Raw genomic sequence first — 15,350 nt, 5'->3', positions numbered from 1 at the left:
TCACCACTTTGCTACTTCGGTTACTTAGTGACCACTTATGTTACTAAGAGGACTACAGCATGAGTCCAGGACACTTCCTCAAGCTCTTGCCTGGAGTCTTGAGCTGGCCAGACCCAACTGAAACACGTACAGAGTCCTTTTCAGGGAGTGCCCTATAAGGGGCCCTGAGTGGCCACTGCCTTGCAGAGCTGGGCAGGATGGCACAGGTCTCATTTTCCCATGTGTTCTGGTGCCTATGGGAAGGCACAGGGCATAAGGAGCAGGGGGTGTTTCTGGTTAATAGAAACGCTTCCCGCTCTGCTGGACCACAAAACCATGTGTGCTTTTCTTTCTCAAAGATACTACTTTTCATAAGCATTCCTTTTCACTTTTTATTTTTGTGCCTGATTTATATGATACTGGGAATCAAAGCCTGCAAACGTATGCAAGGCAAACACGCCACCTTCTGAGCTTGACCAGCGATTCACTTACCTATGTGTACGTGCGTTGTATGTAAATGTGTGTGCACCGCCGCTCTGGCAGATGTGTGTGGGGTCAGGAGACAACCCTGGGTATTGGGTCTTGTACCTTCCACCTTAAGACGGTGTCTTGTTTTTTCCTGTGTATACCTGGAGAGCTGCCGCTCATGCTTCCAGTTTTTTTGTTTGTTTGTTTGTTTTTGTTTGTCTCTACTTCCTACATTCTGGGATCATGGACACACATCACTTCCTGCCTTTTATGTGTCCTCTTGAGGATTCTCAGTCAGGTCCTCATGCTTACACTCAGCAAATGCTTTCCACCAGGGTGCTTTTTAGCAGTCCTCTCTTCAGCACTTCACTTAGTCTTTAAAAAATCTGCTCACATGACTTAATTGGTTCTCTTAATTGGTTGTCAGTCAGATCAAGTGAAACTAATGATTAAAGTCAGCATACAGGCATATCTGCAGTTTTACAGAGGAAAGAATCAACAGTGTTCTTTAAGGGGCAGTGATGCTGTGTCGGGATCCATGTTTGGGATGCATGGGAGCTTGTAAGCAGAACGTGGCCCTGCCTTCACACTCCACCTCTGTTATCCCTTCCTCCAAGGCCCTTCAAGAAGGAGCTGATGTAAAAAGGATCAGGAGAAGCCCAGGCATATCTCTTACTTCCACAAATCACACCAAATTGGAGTGCCAGCAAAGTCCTTTAAAATACCCAGCAGCCTCGGTAAATCTACAGTCACTGTGCAGACATGAGCTGTATGGAGGTGAGATAATGGGCAAATCTGACCACAGGGAGCAAGCCTGGGCACATCTTCCCCAGCAGTCATTACAGGGATGCTACCCGGGTGTCAAGACACTGAGTGCTCCTCAGGCTCACACACTGGTGGCATACCTGCTGCCCTAAGGACCACATAGGAGAGATTCCCCAAGTCCAGTGAGGACTGAAGATTTAAGATGTATTGTTCCATGTGCACTTTCATCAGCTCTCTGATGGTCTAGAATGGGGGAATATAGAGGGCTTTCATTCTTTAGAATAAAACATAATGATGAGAACATTACTTAAAGCAGGAAAGACAGACACTCTGGGATGTACTGCTGTCATCATGTAACAAGCAAGTCATGAGGCTGTTGTCTCTGGGAACAACGTCTGCACTGAAGTTCCTTTACCTCTTCTGTGGCAAAGGTCCACGATGCTGAGTACTTTCAGAAATACCAAGGAGAGTGACAATATGGCTCAGTGGGTAGTGGCACCTGCTGCCAAGCCTCACTGACCTGAATTCGGTCCCTGGGAGCCATCAACTCTAGCAAGGGGTAAGTGGTAAGAGAGGCATCAACTCTAGCAAGCTCATCTCTTAATCCCACTCATGTCCTTGAAATTGACACTCATGTCCAGGGCAGCCTAATAAGAGGACTTTTAGAATGGGCATTTCAGAAGCTCACAGGGCAGCAAGCAAAGCCTTCGGAGAGCTCACTGCTGGAATGCCCTTGAATCCAATGCTAAACCAACTTTGGTAACTCCCAAAGGCTGCTGCTTGTTTTGGTAAACTCTGGACATGATCTTCCAAGAGAGGAACAGGTCATCAAAGACGTCACTAAAGCAGATGGGAAGGTAAAAGTTGAGCGGAAATTTGCTGCACAAACAGAGAACACTGTAAACGGCCATGCCCCAATCTAGGGCCAACCAGCAAAGAGCACTGTGTTGTCATGTCTGGTGGCCAGCATCCCACCGGACAGAGGCCCTGGGAGCAGGTGGCCTGACTTCTGTTATTTTCACTTTCTACTGTTCACAAATTTACCCATGAGCTATTGCTTGTTCTGTCCTTGCACTTGATGTCTGCTAGGACCTAGCTATCCCTTCAAATGATATGTCTGGTTGTTGGCTAAGGATGATAAAAGGACCTCATACACAGGAAGGTGCCACTACCTAACATTACTGTCATGTCCAGAAGGACATCAACAGAAACTCAACACACTATCATCCAAAAATATTTCATAAGTTATTGTTGTTGTTGTTATTATTGTAGTATTTTGTTATTATTATAGTATTTTGAAACAAGGTCTCCCTCTATAGCCTACTTGAGCTGGCTTCAAACTCTTGCCTCAGCCTTCTGACTAGTGAGATAATTACTGAGACTCAACACTTCTGGCTTTATAAAATTATTTAACTGACTCACATTAAAGTCAGTAAAATAAATGCATGTAAATACATTTTTAGATGTTACAAATATTCCATTTGAGTAGTTATGTTGGGGCTGGAGATCTGGTTTGGTGACTAAGGATGCTTACTGCTCCTGCAGAGGCTTGTGTTCTGTTCCCAACACCTTCAAGGTACCTCATAACCACCTTTAACTTCAGCTCCGGGGAAGCCAATACTCGCTTCTGGCCTCTGCTGGCTCCTGCATACACAAGGTGTACATGAAGTCATGTAGGTGCACAATTATACACATAAACATTAAAAATAAAGGCACTACAGGAAAGGTTCAGCAGTTAAGAACACCTGCTGCTCTTGCAAAGAAGTGGATTCATAGCACCCACACAGACGCTTTCAACTGCCTATAATTTCAGTTCTAATGGATCTGATGTCCTATTCTGGCCTCCAAGGGCTCATGCATGTATGCTGTGCATATAAACTCACACAGGCACAGACACATAAAAATAACTAAAATTTTATATACCTACATACATATATTATATAGCCTATTTAGGCATACACATATAGGTACTTAAAAGCTTCCCAGTTCAAGTGGATCTGTCTCTCAGTTCAGTGGTGAGACTGCAGCTCCCACCTGCTCCTTCCCTTCTGTCCTTCCTCAGATCACTACATCACATAAATATCAAGGAGGATGAGGAACATGAAAAGAGATTGTCTGGGCTCTGTGCCCTCGAGGGGAGGAACTGACCCACAGAACTCTGAGCAGGGTTACTGTCTTCTCCTGTCCCCCAGTTGGCTGCAGCTGAGCACAAGACACACACAGTGGCAGATCAGTCCTTCATAGTTTCCTGGGATTACAGATAATGAGTCCCCAGAGAGATCTGGTGCCTTTCCAAAGCTGTAAGTGTCATGGTAGGACTGGGCTGGTTGCAGGGATTGCCTCCCAGTCACTTTTCCAGGAGAACCTGGGTATGGTACACACAAGCAAGCATCAGGTGTCCTATCAGCATAATGACAGGAAGCCACTGAAACACTCTGCAAAGCTACAGTGGCTGTACATTTTCCAAAGGAGTATGTCAAGTCCTTTCATCAACACGAACATGGTCCGTGACCCAAAAGACTTAAGAATTAGGGGATAAACATGTGACAGAGGCCACAAATGAACTGATTATTTCTAAACTGTAAAATAATATTTCAATGTCCTGAAGATGAATAGGCCTGCCAATCAGTAGAACCACTGAAGAGATCATAGCCCTATATTTTCTGGTCTGCATAAGAGACAGGAGGACACCTGAGGAGAAAAGAATCCTCAAGTGACCATAGGCACCAGGGAAGCAGGACAACCTTTGCTGCTGGTCAGCAGGGAGGGGCGAGACTGTGTCCTCTGCATCATGAGGAGGGTTTTCAAAGAGGGCTGTCAAGGACATAAGGGCAAGCTTTCTGCCTGGTTTTTTGTTTTGTTTTTTGAAAAAAAAAAAAAAAAAAAAAAAAAAACAGGGCAGACTTGAGCCTTGACTTTCAGATCCTGAACTCTGTCCTTCTTGTATCTGTCTTTGGAGAAACAGCAGCTTGAGGAGACATCACATACTCAGGGATACTTCAGGCCACCATAGTGGTCTTTGTTTTCTTCCTGTTTCTGGTGTCAACACCAGTCCCAGGAGTGGGCAAAGGCCCTGGTGCCTGGCCTGAGAAACTGGATATGCGTCAGCCATTGCAATTTCCCTGGGAAACAGAAAATATTTTCCCTGCTCTATGGATGAGGAAATTGAAGCAAAGGGAGAAAACATCCGAGATTTTCCAAAGAGGAGGAAGAGCCAAGAGCTGTGAGGTTAGGGCTAGAGCCGAGCACTGCTCCCTGGCTCTGGCGGGACATCCCGGCTCTTTTCGGGAGCCCAGCAGCTCTGGAGATGGGAGAAACACAAGTTGCTAAGGACGAGATGTGGGATACAGTTTACACCACACAACCACACATATGGATCCCATCACCCACTCAAACAGAAAGCCTGAGGCCTTGCTGGGTAAGTGAAATAGGAAAAGAGGACCAGGGTGGGGGTTACTCATCATTTTCCCAACTGAAGATTTATGTCCTTTTTGGAAAGGGAAAGAAAACCCTGGCTGTAGCTCTGTTTTAAGTAATATTTGCCAGTGAGAAGCTGCATGCAGACACTCCAGGCATAAGCCCTTGGGAGCTCTTTTGATTAGGCACTGGCCATTCCTTGTAAAGGGCTGAGAAGCAGGCAGGACACTTGTCACAGTGCTCCAATCCCCCTACCTGAAGCTCATTTCAAACTGAAAGCAGGATTGAAGGCTAGTTACTCATCACTATGTCAAGGGCACAACGCACAGCCAACCACGGCAAGTAACCGCTGATGACCCATGTCCTGAACTATATTTTCATACTTTTCTGCAATTAAAATGGATTGCTGGGATGGAGTGTGAAGCATGCCAGAGGCTCTGGCTTCCACCCCCAGCATGGGACACAAAATAAAAGTGCCTGTGAGACAAAGACCAAAAGAACCTCAATCCAAAGTGCAGAAGCGAATACGTGAAGAGTGAGGAGAGAGCCAGCACTTATCTCACGGAGCTGACTCACTGGCCAAAGGCAGGCACGGAGGCGGACAGAGGCAGAAGCACCAAACTTGGGGTCACTTAGCAGGCGAGGCAGTGAACAGAGCCAGGACCCTGGGAATCCCCCACTGTGGCTGTTGAATGCCATAGGCTGGGAAAGTCCCTACGCCCCAGGCGGAGGTGAGAGAGTTTTATATGGAATTTTAAGATTCAAAACAGAATCTTACACTCCGTCTTGGGAACACATTCTATCTTGGGAGGCAAATGGCCTTCCTCCTCAAGGTTACACCAGCCTCTTGTGCGTAGTGCTTTATCTGGCCATTATATAAGCTCTCATGCTCTCACTCATGGGTTAAACTCCTATTTGTCTTTTCACCTCAGCTCAGAAGTGACTCGACAAACCCTCCTCGGGGTAGCCTATTTATAAAAAAGAATTGGGTTGTAGAGACAGGAACATGCACCCTAACACAGAGCAGGGCCCAGGGTGGCAGCATCCATGTTGGACAGCTTGTCTTACTCTGCACATCTCACTTCTTTCTCTTTTATTTAGATCTATTTCATTGTTAACTGTGTATATATGTGTGGGTAGGTACACATGAGTGCAGTGCCCATAGAGGCCAGAAGAGAGTGCTGGATCCCCTGGGGCTGGAGTTTCTGATGGTTGGGTGCTGGGAACCAAACTCAAGTCCTTTGGAAGTACAGTGAGTCCTTTAACTGCTGAGCAGCTCTTCGGCCCCAGCAAGTCATTTTTCTTGAGGATAATGCCTTTTTTTTTTTTTTTCTTTTTTTTTTGACAGAATTTTTCTATGTAGCCCTGGCTAACCCCACAGAGAGCCTCCTGCTTCTACCTTCAGAATGTTAGGATTAAAAGCATAGCATAATGTTTCTTTTGATCATTGTGATAGTCAGCTTCCAGTTAATGTAACAAAACACTTGGGCAATCAATTTTAAAAAGAAGAGATTTTTTTTTTTTTTGTGACTCATGGTTTTAGAAGACTCAATTCACGGTCAGCTGGCCCATTGTTTCTGGGGGTGCAGTCAGGTGATTACACCATGCTGGGAGTCCATGGTGAAAAGACCGTTGTTATCTCATTGCCAAAAGAAAAAGGAAAGAAAGAGGAAGGGCCCAGGGTCCCCTTCCAGGTACATCCCCAGTGATCTCACTTCCTCTCAAAGGCTCCACTACCTCCTGACAGCACTGGGCCTTTTACGTACATGCTTTTGGGCAAACCTCTCAGAGGTAACTAGTAGCAATGGCTCACGCTCTGCACACAGTGTGTGTATATGAATGTATACATACATTCATAGCAACCCAGTGATGAATGCCTGCTGCTGAGCACTGAGACCCTGACCCTTCCTACAAGTCTAAGCTTGGTCTCTGTCTTCTAAGGTTATGTGTACTGAACTCTCAGGTGATAGGTTGCTCTGGTCAGAATTTCTTCTAAAAGAACGTTTCAATAAAGAGGTTTAGTTCTGGTATTTAATGCTTCTTTCAAAAATCTTTTAGTGTGTATATGATATGTATGAGTGTACATGATCATGTAAGTGCAGGCCTAGACATGGCATGCGACCTTGGTGTCAGCCTCACCGTCCACCTTGTTCTGCCTTTCATTGTCCTGGAGGTGATGCAATTACAGATATTCGCTAACCATGCTGCTTTATGTGTGTTCTAGATATTTGAACTCAGGTCTTCACTTTTGCACACCTGATTGTCCACCTGAGCTGCCCCCAGCCCCTTATGCTTTTCCCATCACTGGGAATTGTACAGTAGAAAGGTGGGGCTGTGTAAAGTGGAAACTTAAGGGTTCTTTGGAAAGTCAGTTGGATGGTGTTTTGCTGGGGCAAACTCGTGAAGGAATGTTTAGCTAAGTGGACACAGGTGAAAGACTAAGGCAGACTCGTGAAGGAATGTTTAGCTGAAGCAGACACAAGTGAAGGGATGTTCTGCTAAAACAAGCGTGTGAAAAGACACGGTTTGCCTTACATTGCAAGACTGAGTTACATTTGTCGGGGCTCCATAGAAAGAACCACAACAAAAACAAAACAAAAACTTCTGGTGGTGTGCTGCAGTTTCTTGCTGCTTCTGTAGACTCAAGCTGATTAGCAGGGTGATGTCAGCTGAAACAGATATGCTGAGGCAAGACCCATGGAGGACACATGATGTTTGGAGGGTATAAATAGGACTTGGTGGACAGTGTGGGGGCTGAGCTAGGTTTGCTTATAGAGCTAGCACGCTTGTGGGTCTCAAGCCTTCGCTGATCTTCACTTTGCTGAGAGAGGCACAGCTGAGAACTTTTCCTGGTGTTCCTCCTGGTCCCTCTTGCTGACTTGTACTGAGGCTGAGGCCTGGCTGTCTCTGCTAGGTCATGTCACTACTGTTGCTAACCTGACTTTACCAAACTGGACTGCTGGTGTATCTGTGAAGTGTTTGTGAATGGATCAAGCTGCCACGGCTAACCTGTGTGTGACCTGCTGATTTCCAGACAACACAGACAGGAATTGCTCCAAAGAACCTTTCTCAACAGGTACATTTCTCCCGTATCCTTTCTTTCCCACTACCTCTGGTGAGTGGTAGGTTAAAAGGGAGGTTAAAGCATTTAAGAACCATCATTAAAAATAGGTTTTGAAAACATTAAAGTTACAGCTGTCTTTCATCAACAGGCTGTGGTGAGAAAGGCAAGAAAATGGTTTGCCATCTGATGACACCAGCTGGTGGTTGTTATACTAATCCTCGTTCTCCTTCTCACTTCCCAGGACACTCATCCCAACATCTCAGAAGTTGTCTTACAACCCATCACCAGAATGAGAATATTATTAGCCTTGCTCATCACTAATTAAAACCTCAAGATCAGGTTCCTGGGTACATCTGTGCAGGACACAGGCCCCAGATGGTAGGCAAGCCAGGCTTGAGGCCTGCTTCCTCCCAAGAGGATGTCACAGATGCTGTGGGTGACAGAACCATGCAGCAAGAACAAGCTTAGTCTTGCACGCTGCCCCTCAGGTGAGCATGCTCAAGAATTCTGCCCAATCAGAAACAACCCCACATCTCATTCTGCAGCCACCTCAGAAGCTTCTGGCCGATTTCTGGCCACAAAGCTACTGCTATGGAAACACTGGGAGACCTCTGGATTCCCTAAAGAAAAACAGCATTCCCAGTAGACAGCCTCCACTCTCCTGTGGAAGAGACTGGTAAAGCTCTTGAGTGACAAACAGCAGGTGACCAGCTGATGTCATCAGATGGCAGTGACTTTCCTCCTGCCTTTCGCACTGCAGCCTGTCTAGTCAATGTCAGAGAATTGCTTTAGGGTGAGAACACTCCTGTCTAGGAAGCCAGCAAAAAAAAAAAAAAAAAAAAAAAAAAAAAAAAAAAAAAAAAAGGACTGTGATAAAGAACTCTATGTAACTACATTCATTTTCTTTTGGAATCTTGTGCATAGTGTGTGTGTGTGTGTGTGTGTGTGTGTGTGTGTGTGTACCCAGACATAACTGTGCATATGCATGTGGTTGCTAGAGGTTGTCTTCCTCTATCACAAGCCACCTCACTTTTGTGACAGAGTCTTCAGTTGAATCTGAAGCTGTCCCTGCCCTACACCCTCAGCACTGGGGTCATAGATGCATGTCACCCACACCTGGCCTCTGTACAGATGCTAGACATCCCAATTTAGGCCTTCACACTTGCATGGCAAGCACTTTAATGACTAAGTGCTCTCCCCAGTACCATTCTCTGAAGTAGCAGAGACTGGCAGTTATGAAACTTCTGTGTATCCTAGATGAGAGCCGGCAAGTCTATCTATCCAGGATGAGGGGGACCAGGTTTCAGAAAGAAGTGAGCATCATCAGTGGTGACAGACATTTCATGCCTTCAGGCATGAGGGCACATTAGACAGATCCAAACCAAGGAAGGCTCTATGAACATAACAGAGAATGCCTCAAAAGGACATGGGCAGGGAAAGGAGAGTTTAGAGACCTCTCCCGGCTGAGGGAGGTCAGAAGAAACATCTTAACTACAAAAAGGTCCTGTCTGATCTTGAAGTGAGTCCTCATTCAGAAGGACAAAGAGGGAAAGTTCATTAAGAACATTCCAGGACAGAGACATTGTCTGAAATATAGCCTTTGGGTCAGGTGTAGTGGCTGTTAACACTGAAGGGTCTCTGCTTCCTGTGTGTGTGTTGGTGAGAGTGGGTCTTTGTTCTTAGGAAATTCATGGGGAGATGTTTAGTTGAGAAGGAACAGTTCCCTGTTGACTCTGGAAAACTCAACAAAGGAACCAGAAGGGGCAGAGCTGAGGAGGCAGGACACAGAGGGGAGGATGGTAGAAACCTGGGAGATTCTGCTAAAAGCCACTCTGCAGTTTTCTGTAAGTTTGTCTCTCCCTTCCTCTTCTTCCCCTTCCCCTTCCCCTTCCCCTTCCCCTTCCCCTTCCCCTTCCCCTTCCCCTTCCCCTTCCCCTTCCCCTTCCCCTTCCCCTTCCCATTCTTCCCCTTCCCCCTTTTCCCCTTCCCCTTCTTCCCCTTCTTCCCCTTCCCCTTCCCTTCTCTCCCTCCCTTCCTTTCTTAAAGATTTATTATCTTGCCTGAAGGTACGTGTATTACATCTAATGCCCACAAAGGCCAGAGAGGGAATAGACTTACCAGCCACATGAAGTGAGGGACTCACTTCAGGATCAGATTGGACCTTTATGTAGTTACAATGTGTCTATGGAATTGGACTTACAAGCCACTATATGGGTTCTGGGAATTGAACCCAGATCCTCTGCCAGAGCAACACTCTTGACTGTTGAGCCAGTTCTCCTGCCCCAATTTCACCAAGTTTAAAAGTGTATCAGAAGGGCTAGAGGGAAGCTCAGTGGTTAAGGGCACTGCCTGTTCTTGCAGAGGACCCAAGTTCAGTTCCAGCATACACATCAGGCTGCTTACAATTACTTGAAACTCAAGTTCCAGGGTACCGGATACTTCTGGCCCCTGTAGGCTCTACACTCTCCTATTCCCACACATTTAATTTAAATATAAATCTTTTTAAAATTGTACCAAAATACAAAGTTACTAAAAAAAAATTAGAAATAAGAGAGAAAGAAATTAAGAGACAAACTGTTGTTAATAAATTGCCTCAATGCATTCTGGGACAGCTTTTCTAGATTTTGGGTTCACAGTCACACCTGTTGGCCTGCCAGAAGTTCACCACACTCTAGAACTGAAAAGTAACTCGTACATGTTCTGACAGTAGATGCCGCTGTCTGAGGAAGCTCTGCACGATGATGAAACACATTTGACTGAAAGCACCCTCAGCACCCACACCTCCCTGCACATGCGTTAATGCAACAGTTCACCAGCTCTGGCACAAGTTGAGATCCAACAGGCTAGGACATGCTGAGAGGGACAATGATGCCACCTTCCTAGACGTGGGCACAGAGGCCCATGTCCTTCTTTAACTCTGGAAACATGAGGGTTACACCATAAGCATCACTGTTTAATAAAGAGAAGGCTTACTACCCCAGAGTGTCCTGCTTCCCCCAGCCCCTTCCTATATTTGAAGCTAAACCAAGGGGGAGTAGAGTGAGCCTCTCTTTGGGGTGGGGGGGGGGTGGTACACATACTGGAAACCACCAAAGGAAAACATCACCTCATGGGAACAAGAGACAAAGCTCAGTCCTCAGTGAGACAGGCTTCTGAACACCACCACCTCCACAACGGCTGGAAAAGATGGAACAGGAGGCACAAGGGACTTAAGCTGGAGGATGAGGAAAGGCCTGAAACTCAAAGTTCTGGACTTGACATAGCATCACACTCATGAACTTGGAGAAATTATGGATACCTGCAGGAGTCATGGGTGAGACAAATCCAGTCAAATTCCAGCACAGATGGCTGAGGTATGACCCAGACCCCCATCTCTTACTGGGAAGCTACTGGCAGCTGAGAGCTGCTGGGGGAGGAAGAATTATTCTCTCTTGAATGTGTAGCCTCTGACAGATGATTTCCCAAGTTCCATCTCCACAGCCATCACACATAGGAAGTGCTAATGGGACTGCGTAGGTTATTAAGGGTGGGGGCATGTAGTTGGGAAAGGCTGTGTTGGGGGATGGTTTAAGGGGAGTTGACAAGGGGAAACAGGAAGTTATGGTCATGTGTCATTGTATACATGTATGAAATTCTTAAGACTGAGAAAAAATTTTTTAAAAATGACTTCATGAATATCAAAGGAAAAATTTGTAGAACTCACTTTTAGCTCCAAAGAATTTTGATTCAAACAGCAGCAACTCAGATATGACTCAGCATAAAAACATCCTGCTGAGTAAGCGTAAGCAAACACGCTCACAGAGCCATTCCACGTAATTGGAATTGTCATTTCGAAGAATCAACGCTCAGTCCGCAGATGATGCATTTGACAGGGAAGGGGGCCAAGAAAGTAAATGAGGGGCTTCTCCTGGAAAGAGGTGCAGCCTTCTCGGCACAAAGGAAACCCAATATCCAGACCACATGAAAAGTGATCGCTATGGGAACAGTGCAGCTGTGAAAATCCACGTCAGTCTGTATTAACTCGCCTGGCAAGTTTGTGTAATGCAGGACTCCGAATGGCCACTGACAGGAAATAGCTCTGGTAACAAAGACACCATACCTGTGTTTAATCTGATGCTTCCAAGGAGGGAGGACGAAAATACAAAAAGCTATTCTCTCTTAAAGGAAAAGGAGGGGCTGCCTGAGGTACTCCTGGGCTTCTTTATAGACAGCGTCTTATGGGCTGATTTAATTAGAAACAGAGCAGGAAAGCAAACGCTCACATTTCTCTGAGAACCCAATTATCTTCATTTCATTGATGAGCTAGACCTGCATAAAGCCATAGACGCTTCTGACATGGGCACCAAATAGTGAAAATAACCCAGCCAAGTTATTTGGAGAGCAATTAGTTCAGTTGTACAATGAAAAGACAGACAGACAGACAGACAGACAGACAGTCATTTCCATTGAGGATCACACAGTCCTGAGACCCTGTCTTGGCAGACAGATATGCACATCACCACCCTCAGGGTCCTGCCAAAGAGGATACAGGATACCTTGAGAAACAGCAAGAAGAATGGGCTCAGGGGTCATTTACCCACAAATTATAAGGTTTAAATCTCAACCAGGCACTTGAGATGCCCAACAATAAAGCAGGCTTAGTTTACTCTCAGAGCAGAAAGGAAAACAAACCACTCTCCACTCGGGAGTGCTTAGATGTAGCCAAATTCATCACTATGGCTTATGGACCCAAGTTCCACTGTTAGGCAGGTCAGAAGCTACTCTGAGTAGACTTTCCCTAGAATTCAATTCCTTCAGCTCTGCCCATTGCAGGAGGCATGCTGAGACATGCCAGCTTGGGATGAGTGACCCCCACAAGCTTCTCTGCAGAGCACCCCAAGTAGGAGTTGGAAAGGGGGAGGCTGAAGGCTTAAAGTGGTGGTTCTCAACCAGAGGGCTGCAACCCCTTTTGGAGAGGTGGAACGACCCTTTCACGGGGGTTGCATATCAGATACTTACATCTCAATTCACAGCAGTAGCAAAATTAGAGTTATGAAGTAGTGACAAAAATAATTTTATGGTTGTGGTCACCATAACATGAGAAACTGTACTAAAGAGTCGCAGCATTAGGAAGGTTGAGAACCACTGGCTTCCAACCACAGGGACATCCAAAGGGAATCAGCTGTCACGTACAGTACACATGTGAGAATAACTCAGAGCCTATTAAAAACTGAGATGCCATGTAGTTTCAAGATACATCAGCTGGTTTCCATTACAATGGACAACAGCCCAGCTCTATTTTTAGAGCTGCTGGAAAGATCAAAGAGGAAGGGGCCCTGTTCCGGCCTCCCAACCCAGGCCCCTCATCTCTGCTTGATGTTCCTTTGTGTTAGGAACATCTCCAAAACATACCCGGGACTGCCTGAAACCCTCCACCTTCTGGGAAAAGCTTAAAAACTGCTCTGCTCAGTAGGTGCAAGGAAGGAAACCCTGAGGAGGGGAACTGACAACCTCAGGAAGCAAGAACCGACCCAGCAGCCAGCTCTGGCTCTCTCTGCACATGAGAACCTGAGATTTCCAGAGCTGGCTTCTGCGGATGAACGCAGATCAACAGCAGCAGGACCAAGTCTACCAGGCGCCCCTCCTCTACGTATGTAGGCACGCACGTCTGCACGTACAATACGCATGTCTGCACGCACGCACGGCCCCACTGGCCCGAGTAGGTTAGATTGAGGTTAAATTGCTCAGAGGTAAAATGACTTACTTTGGGCGAACAGGCTGTACATTTATCAAATGCCAGGCTGACAGGAAGGACATTATCGAACCGTGACAGAAAACCCCGGATCTAAAAACAAACAGAACAATTATTCATTAGGCCAGGGATGAACACAGCTGTAATGATGCATGTCTGCGGGTGACAAGGAGGAGGAAATGGTTGTTCGGGGTCCTGACACAGGCGATTCTGTGAATTAAGTGCCTCCCCATACTGTAAGAGGTTTGGGAGAGAACTATACTGGCTCTTTATACCCGTGACATAACATGATTTTAGAACATTTAAGACTTAACAGCAAATTTACTTAAAAAGCAAGAAGGAAGCTCTCATGCACTGTCTGAGTTACCAGAATCCTTGGCTACTATACACCAGGCTCTGTGCTCCATCACCAGCATGGCATAAAACCAGGCACGGTGGTGCACATCTCAGATCCCAGTGCTGAGGAGGTGGAGGCAGGAGGACCAGGAGTCCAAAGTCATTCTTGGCTACACAGCAAGTATAAGGGCAGCCTGGGCTACATGAGACCTTGTTTCAAGAAAAAACAAAAAAAAAAAACAAAAAAAAAAAACCAAACAAACAGAAAGTACTGTTTTAAGAAATGTCTGGGACCTAGAGTGTGGTCAATGGCTGGTTGCTTGCCTGGCATGTAGGAGGCCAGGGTTCCACCCCAGCATCACAAAATAGAACAAAACTCAGTCATCTAGGTCGCTCTGACTCGCTTCTCTTATGGAAATACAAAGGCCTGGGGTAAGTGTGTATTTCCACAACTGTGCAATGGCTTCTCAAGGGCAGACGGAATAACAGAAGGCAAAGACTGTCGTAAAGTTAAGCACACTGACTAGCTGCTGAATGCAGACCCATGGAAATAAAAACATGCAATCACACCATTGATGGGGAAACAGCACCACCTTGAGCAGAAACATCTGATTGCAACCAGAAAAACCACTTTCAGAGCAGCTTGTGGGTTCCACCCAGCATGGCCGAGTGGAGATAGTGAGCTGCAGCCTCTTGTGTGTACCAGGAAGATGTAATTAATGAAACTTGTAATGGGAAAGCCTTGAGCATTTCCACAGAAGCCAGCATCTGCAGTAAGCAAGAGAACACACATCTTCTTGAAAGTTTATTTATTTGATGCCAGAACTTCCGGTTTTAAAGTAATGAAATGTACGTTCAGAAAGGTGAAGCCTGGCACAGGTGAGCAGGAGGAAAGAAAAGTCAGTTTCTAATGGGGCTTGTCTCAGGTTCAGACTGCTGTCATGGTCACCATGACTAAAGGTGGCATCTCAGTTTCCTACTGCTGTGAGAAACACCAAGACCAAAAGAATACTGGGGAGGAAAGGGTTTACTTCAGTTTACAGTTCCACTCACAGTTGATCACCAAAAGAAGTCAGGGCAGGAACTGACGCAGAAACCACCGAGGTGGTGTGCTGTTTACTGGCTTGCTCATCATGGCTTGCTCAGCCTGCTTTCTTATAGAACCCAAAACCACCTGCCCAAGGAATAGCACCATCCACAGTGGGCTGGGTCCTCCCACATCAATCACCAATCAAGAAAATACCCTACAGGCTTGCCTACAGGCTAATCCCATGGAGACTTTTCCCTCAACTGTCATCCCTTCTCACATATGTCTAGGCTGGTGTCAAACTGACAAAAACCAATCAGCACCTGGACCTTTATAGCCAGATAGTACCTGGCTCCCTGGTTCCCTCTTTTTAGGTCACAGCTTTGTCTTTTATGCCTCCTTATAATTTTTCTTTGTTTTCCTCTTTTAGAGCTAGGATTGGATCCAGCGTCTCAGAGCTGCTGAGGGCAGCCTCTCCTGCTAACTTCAGTCACCTCATTTAAACAGTACTCCTCCCCACCCCCACAGTGTCCATTATGCACAGGCGTGCAGATGCCAGAGCA

The 15,350-nt window shown here is 46.1% G+C and overlaps 1 protein-coding gene across 6 annotated transcripts in view; it reads right to left on the bottom strand.

The window, feature by feature from the left end:
• Positions 1–15,350, bottom strand: part of Atg7 (autophagy related 7) — a 210,128-nt gene that overhangs the window by 107,353 nt on the left and 87,425 nt on the right. For all 6 annotated transcript variants that reach the window (XM_076940288.1, XM_034511187.2, XM_034511188.2 and 3 more), the window contains one exon: positions 13,437–13,517. In XM_076940288.1, the coding sequence (XP_076796403.1) occupies positions 13,437–13,517 (81 nt within the window). The remainder of the gene's footprint in view (positions 1–13,436; positions 13,518–15,350) is intronic.

The sequence above is a fragment of the Arvicanthis niloticus genome, chromosome 9, assembly GCF_011762505.2.
Source record: "Arvicanthis niloticus isolate mArvNil1 chromosome 9, mArvNil1.pat.X, whole genome shotgun sequence".
Lineage (NCBI taxonomy): Eukaryota > Metazoa > Chordata > Mammalia > Rodentia > Muridae > Arvicanthis > Arvicanthis niloticus.
This window is presented reverse-complemented; position numbering and strand designations above follow the sequence as displayed.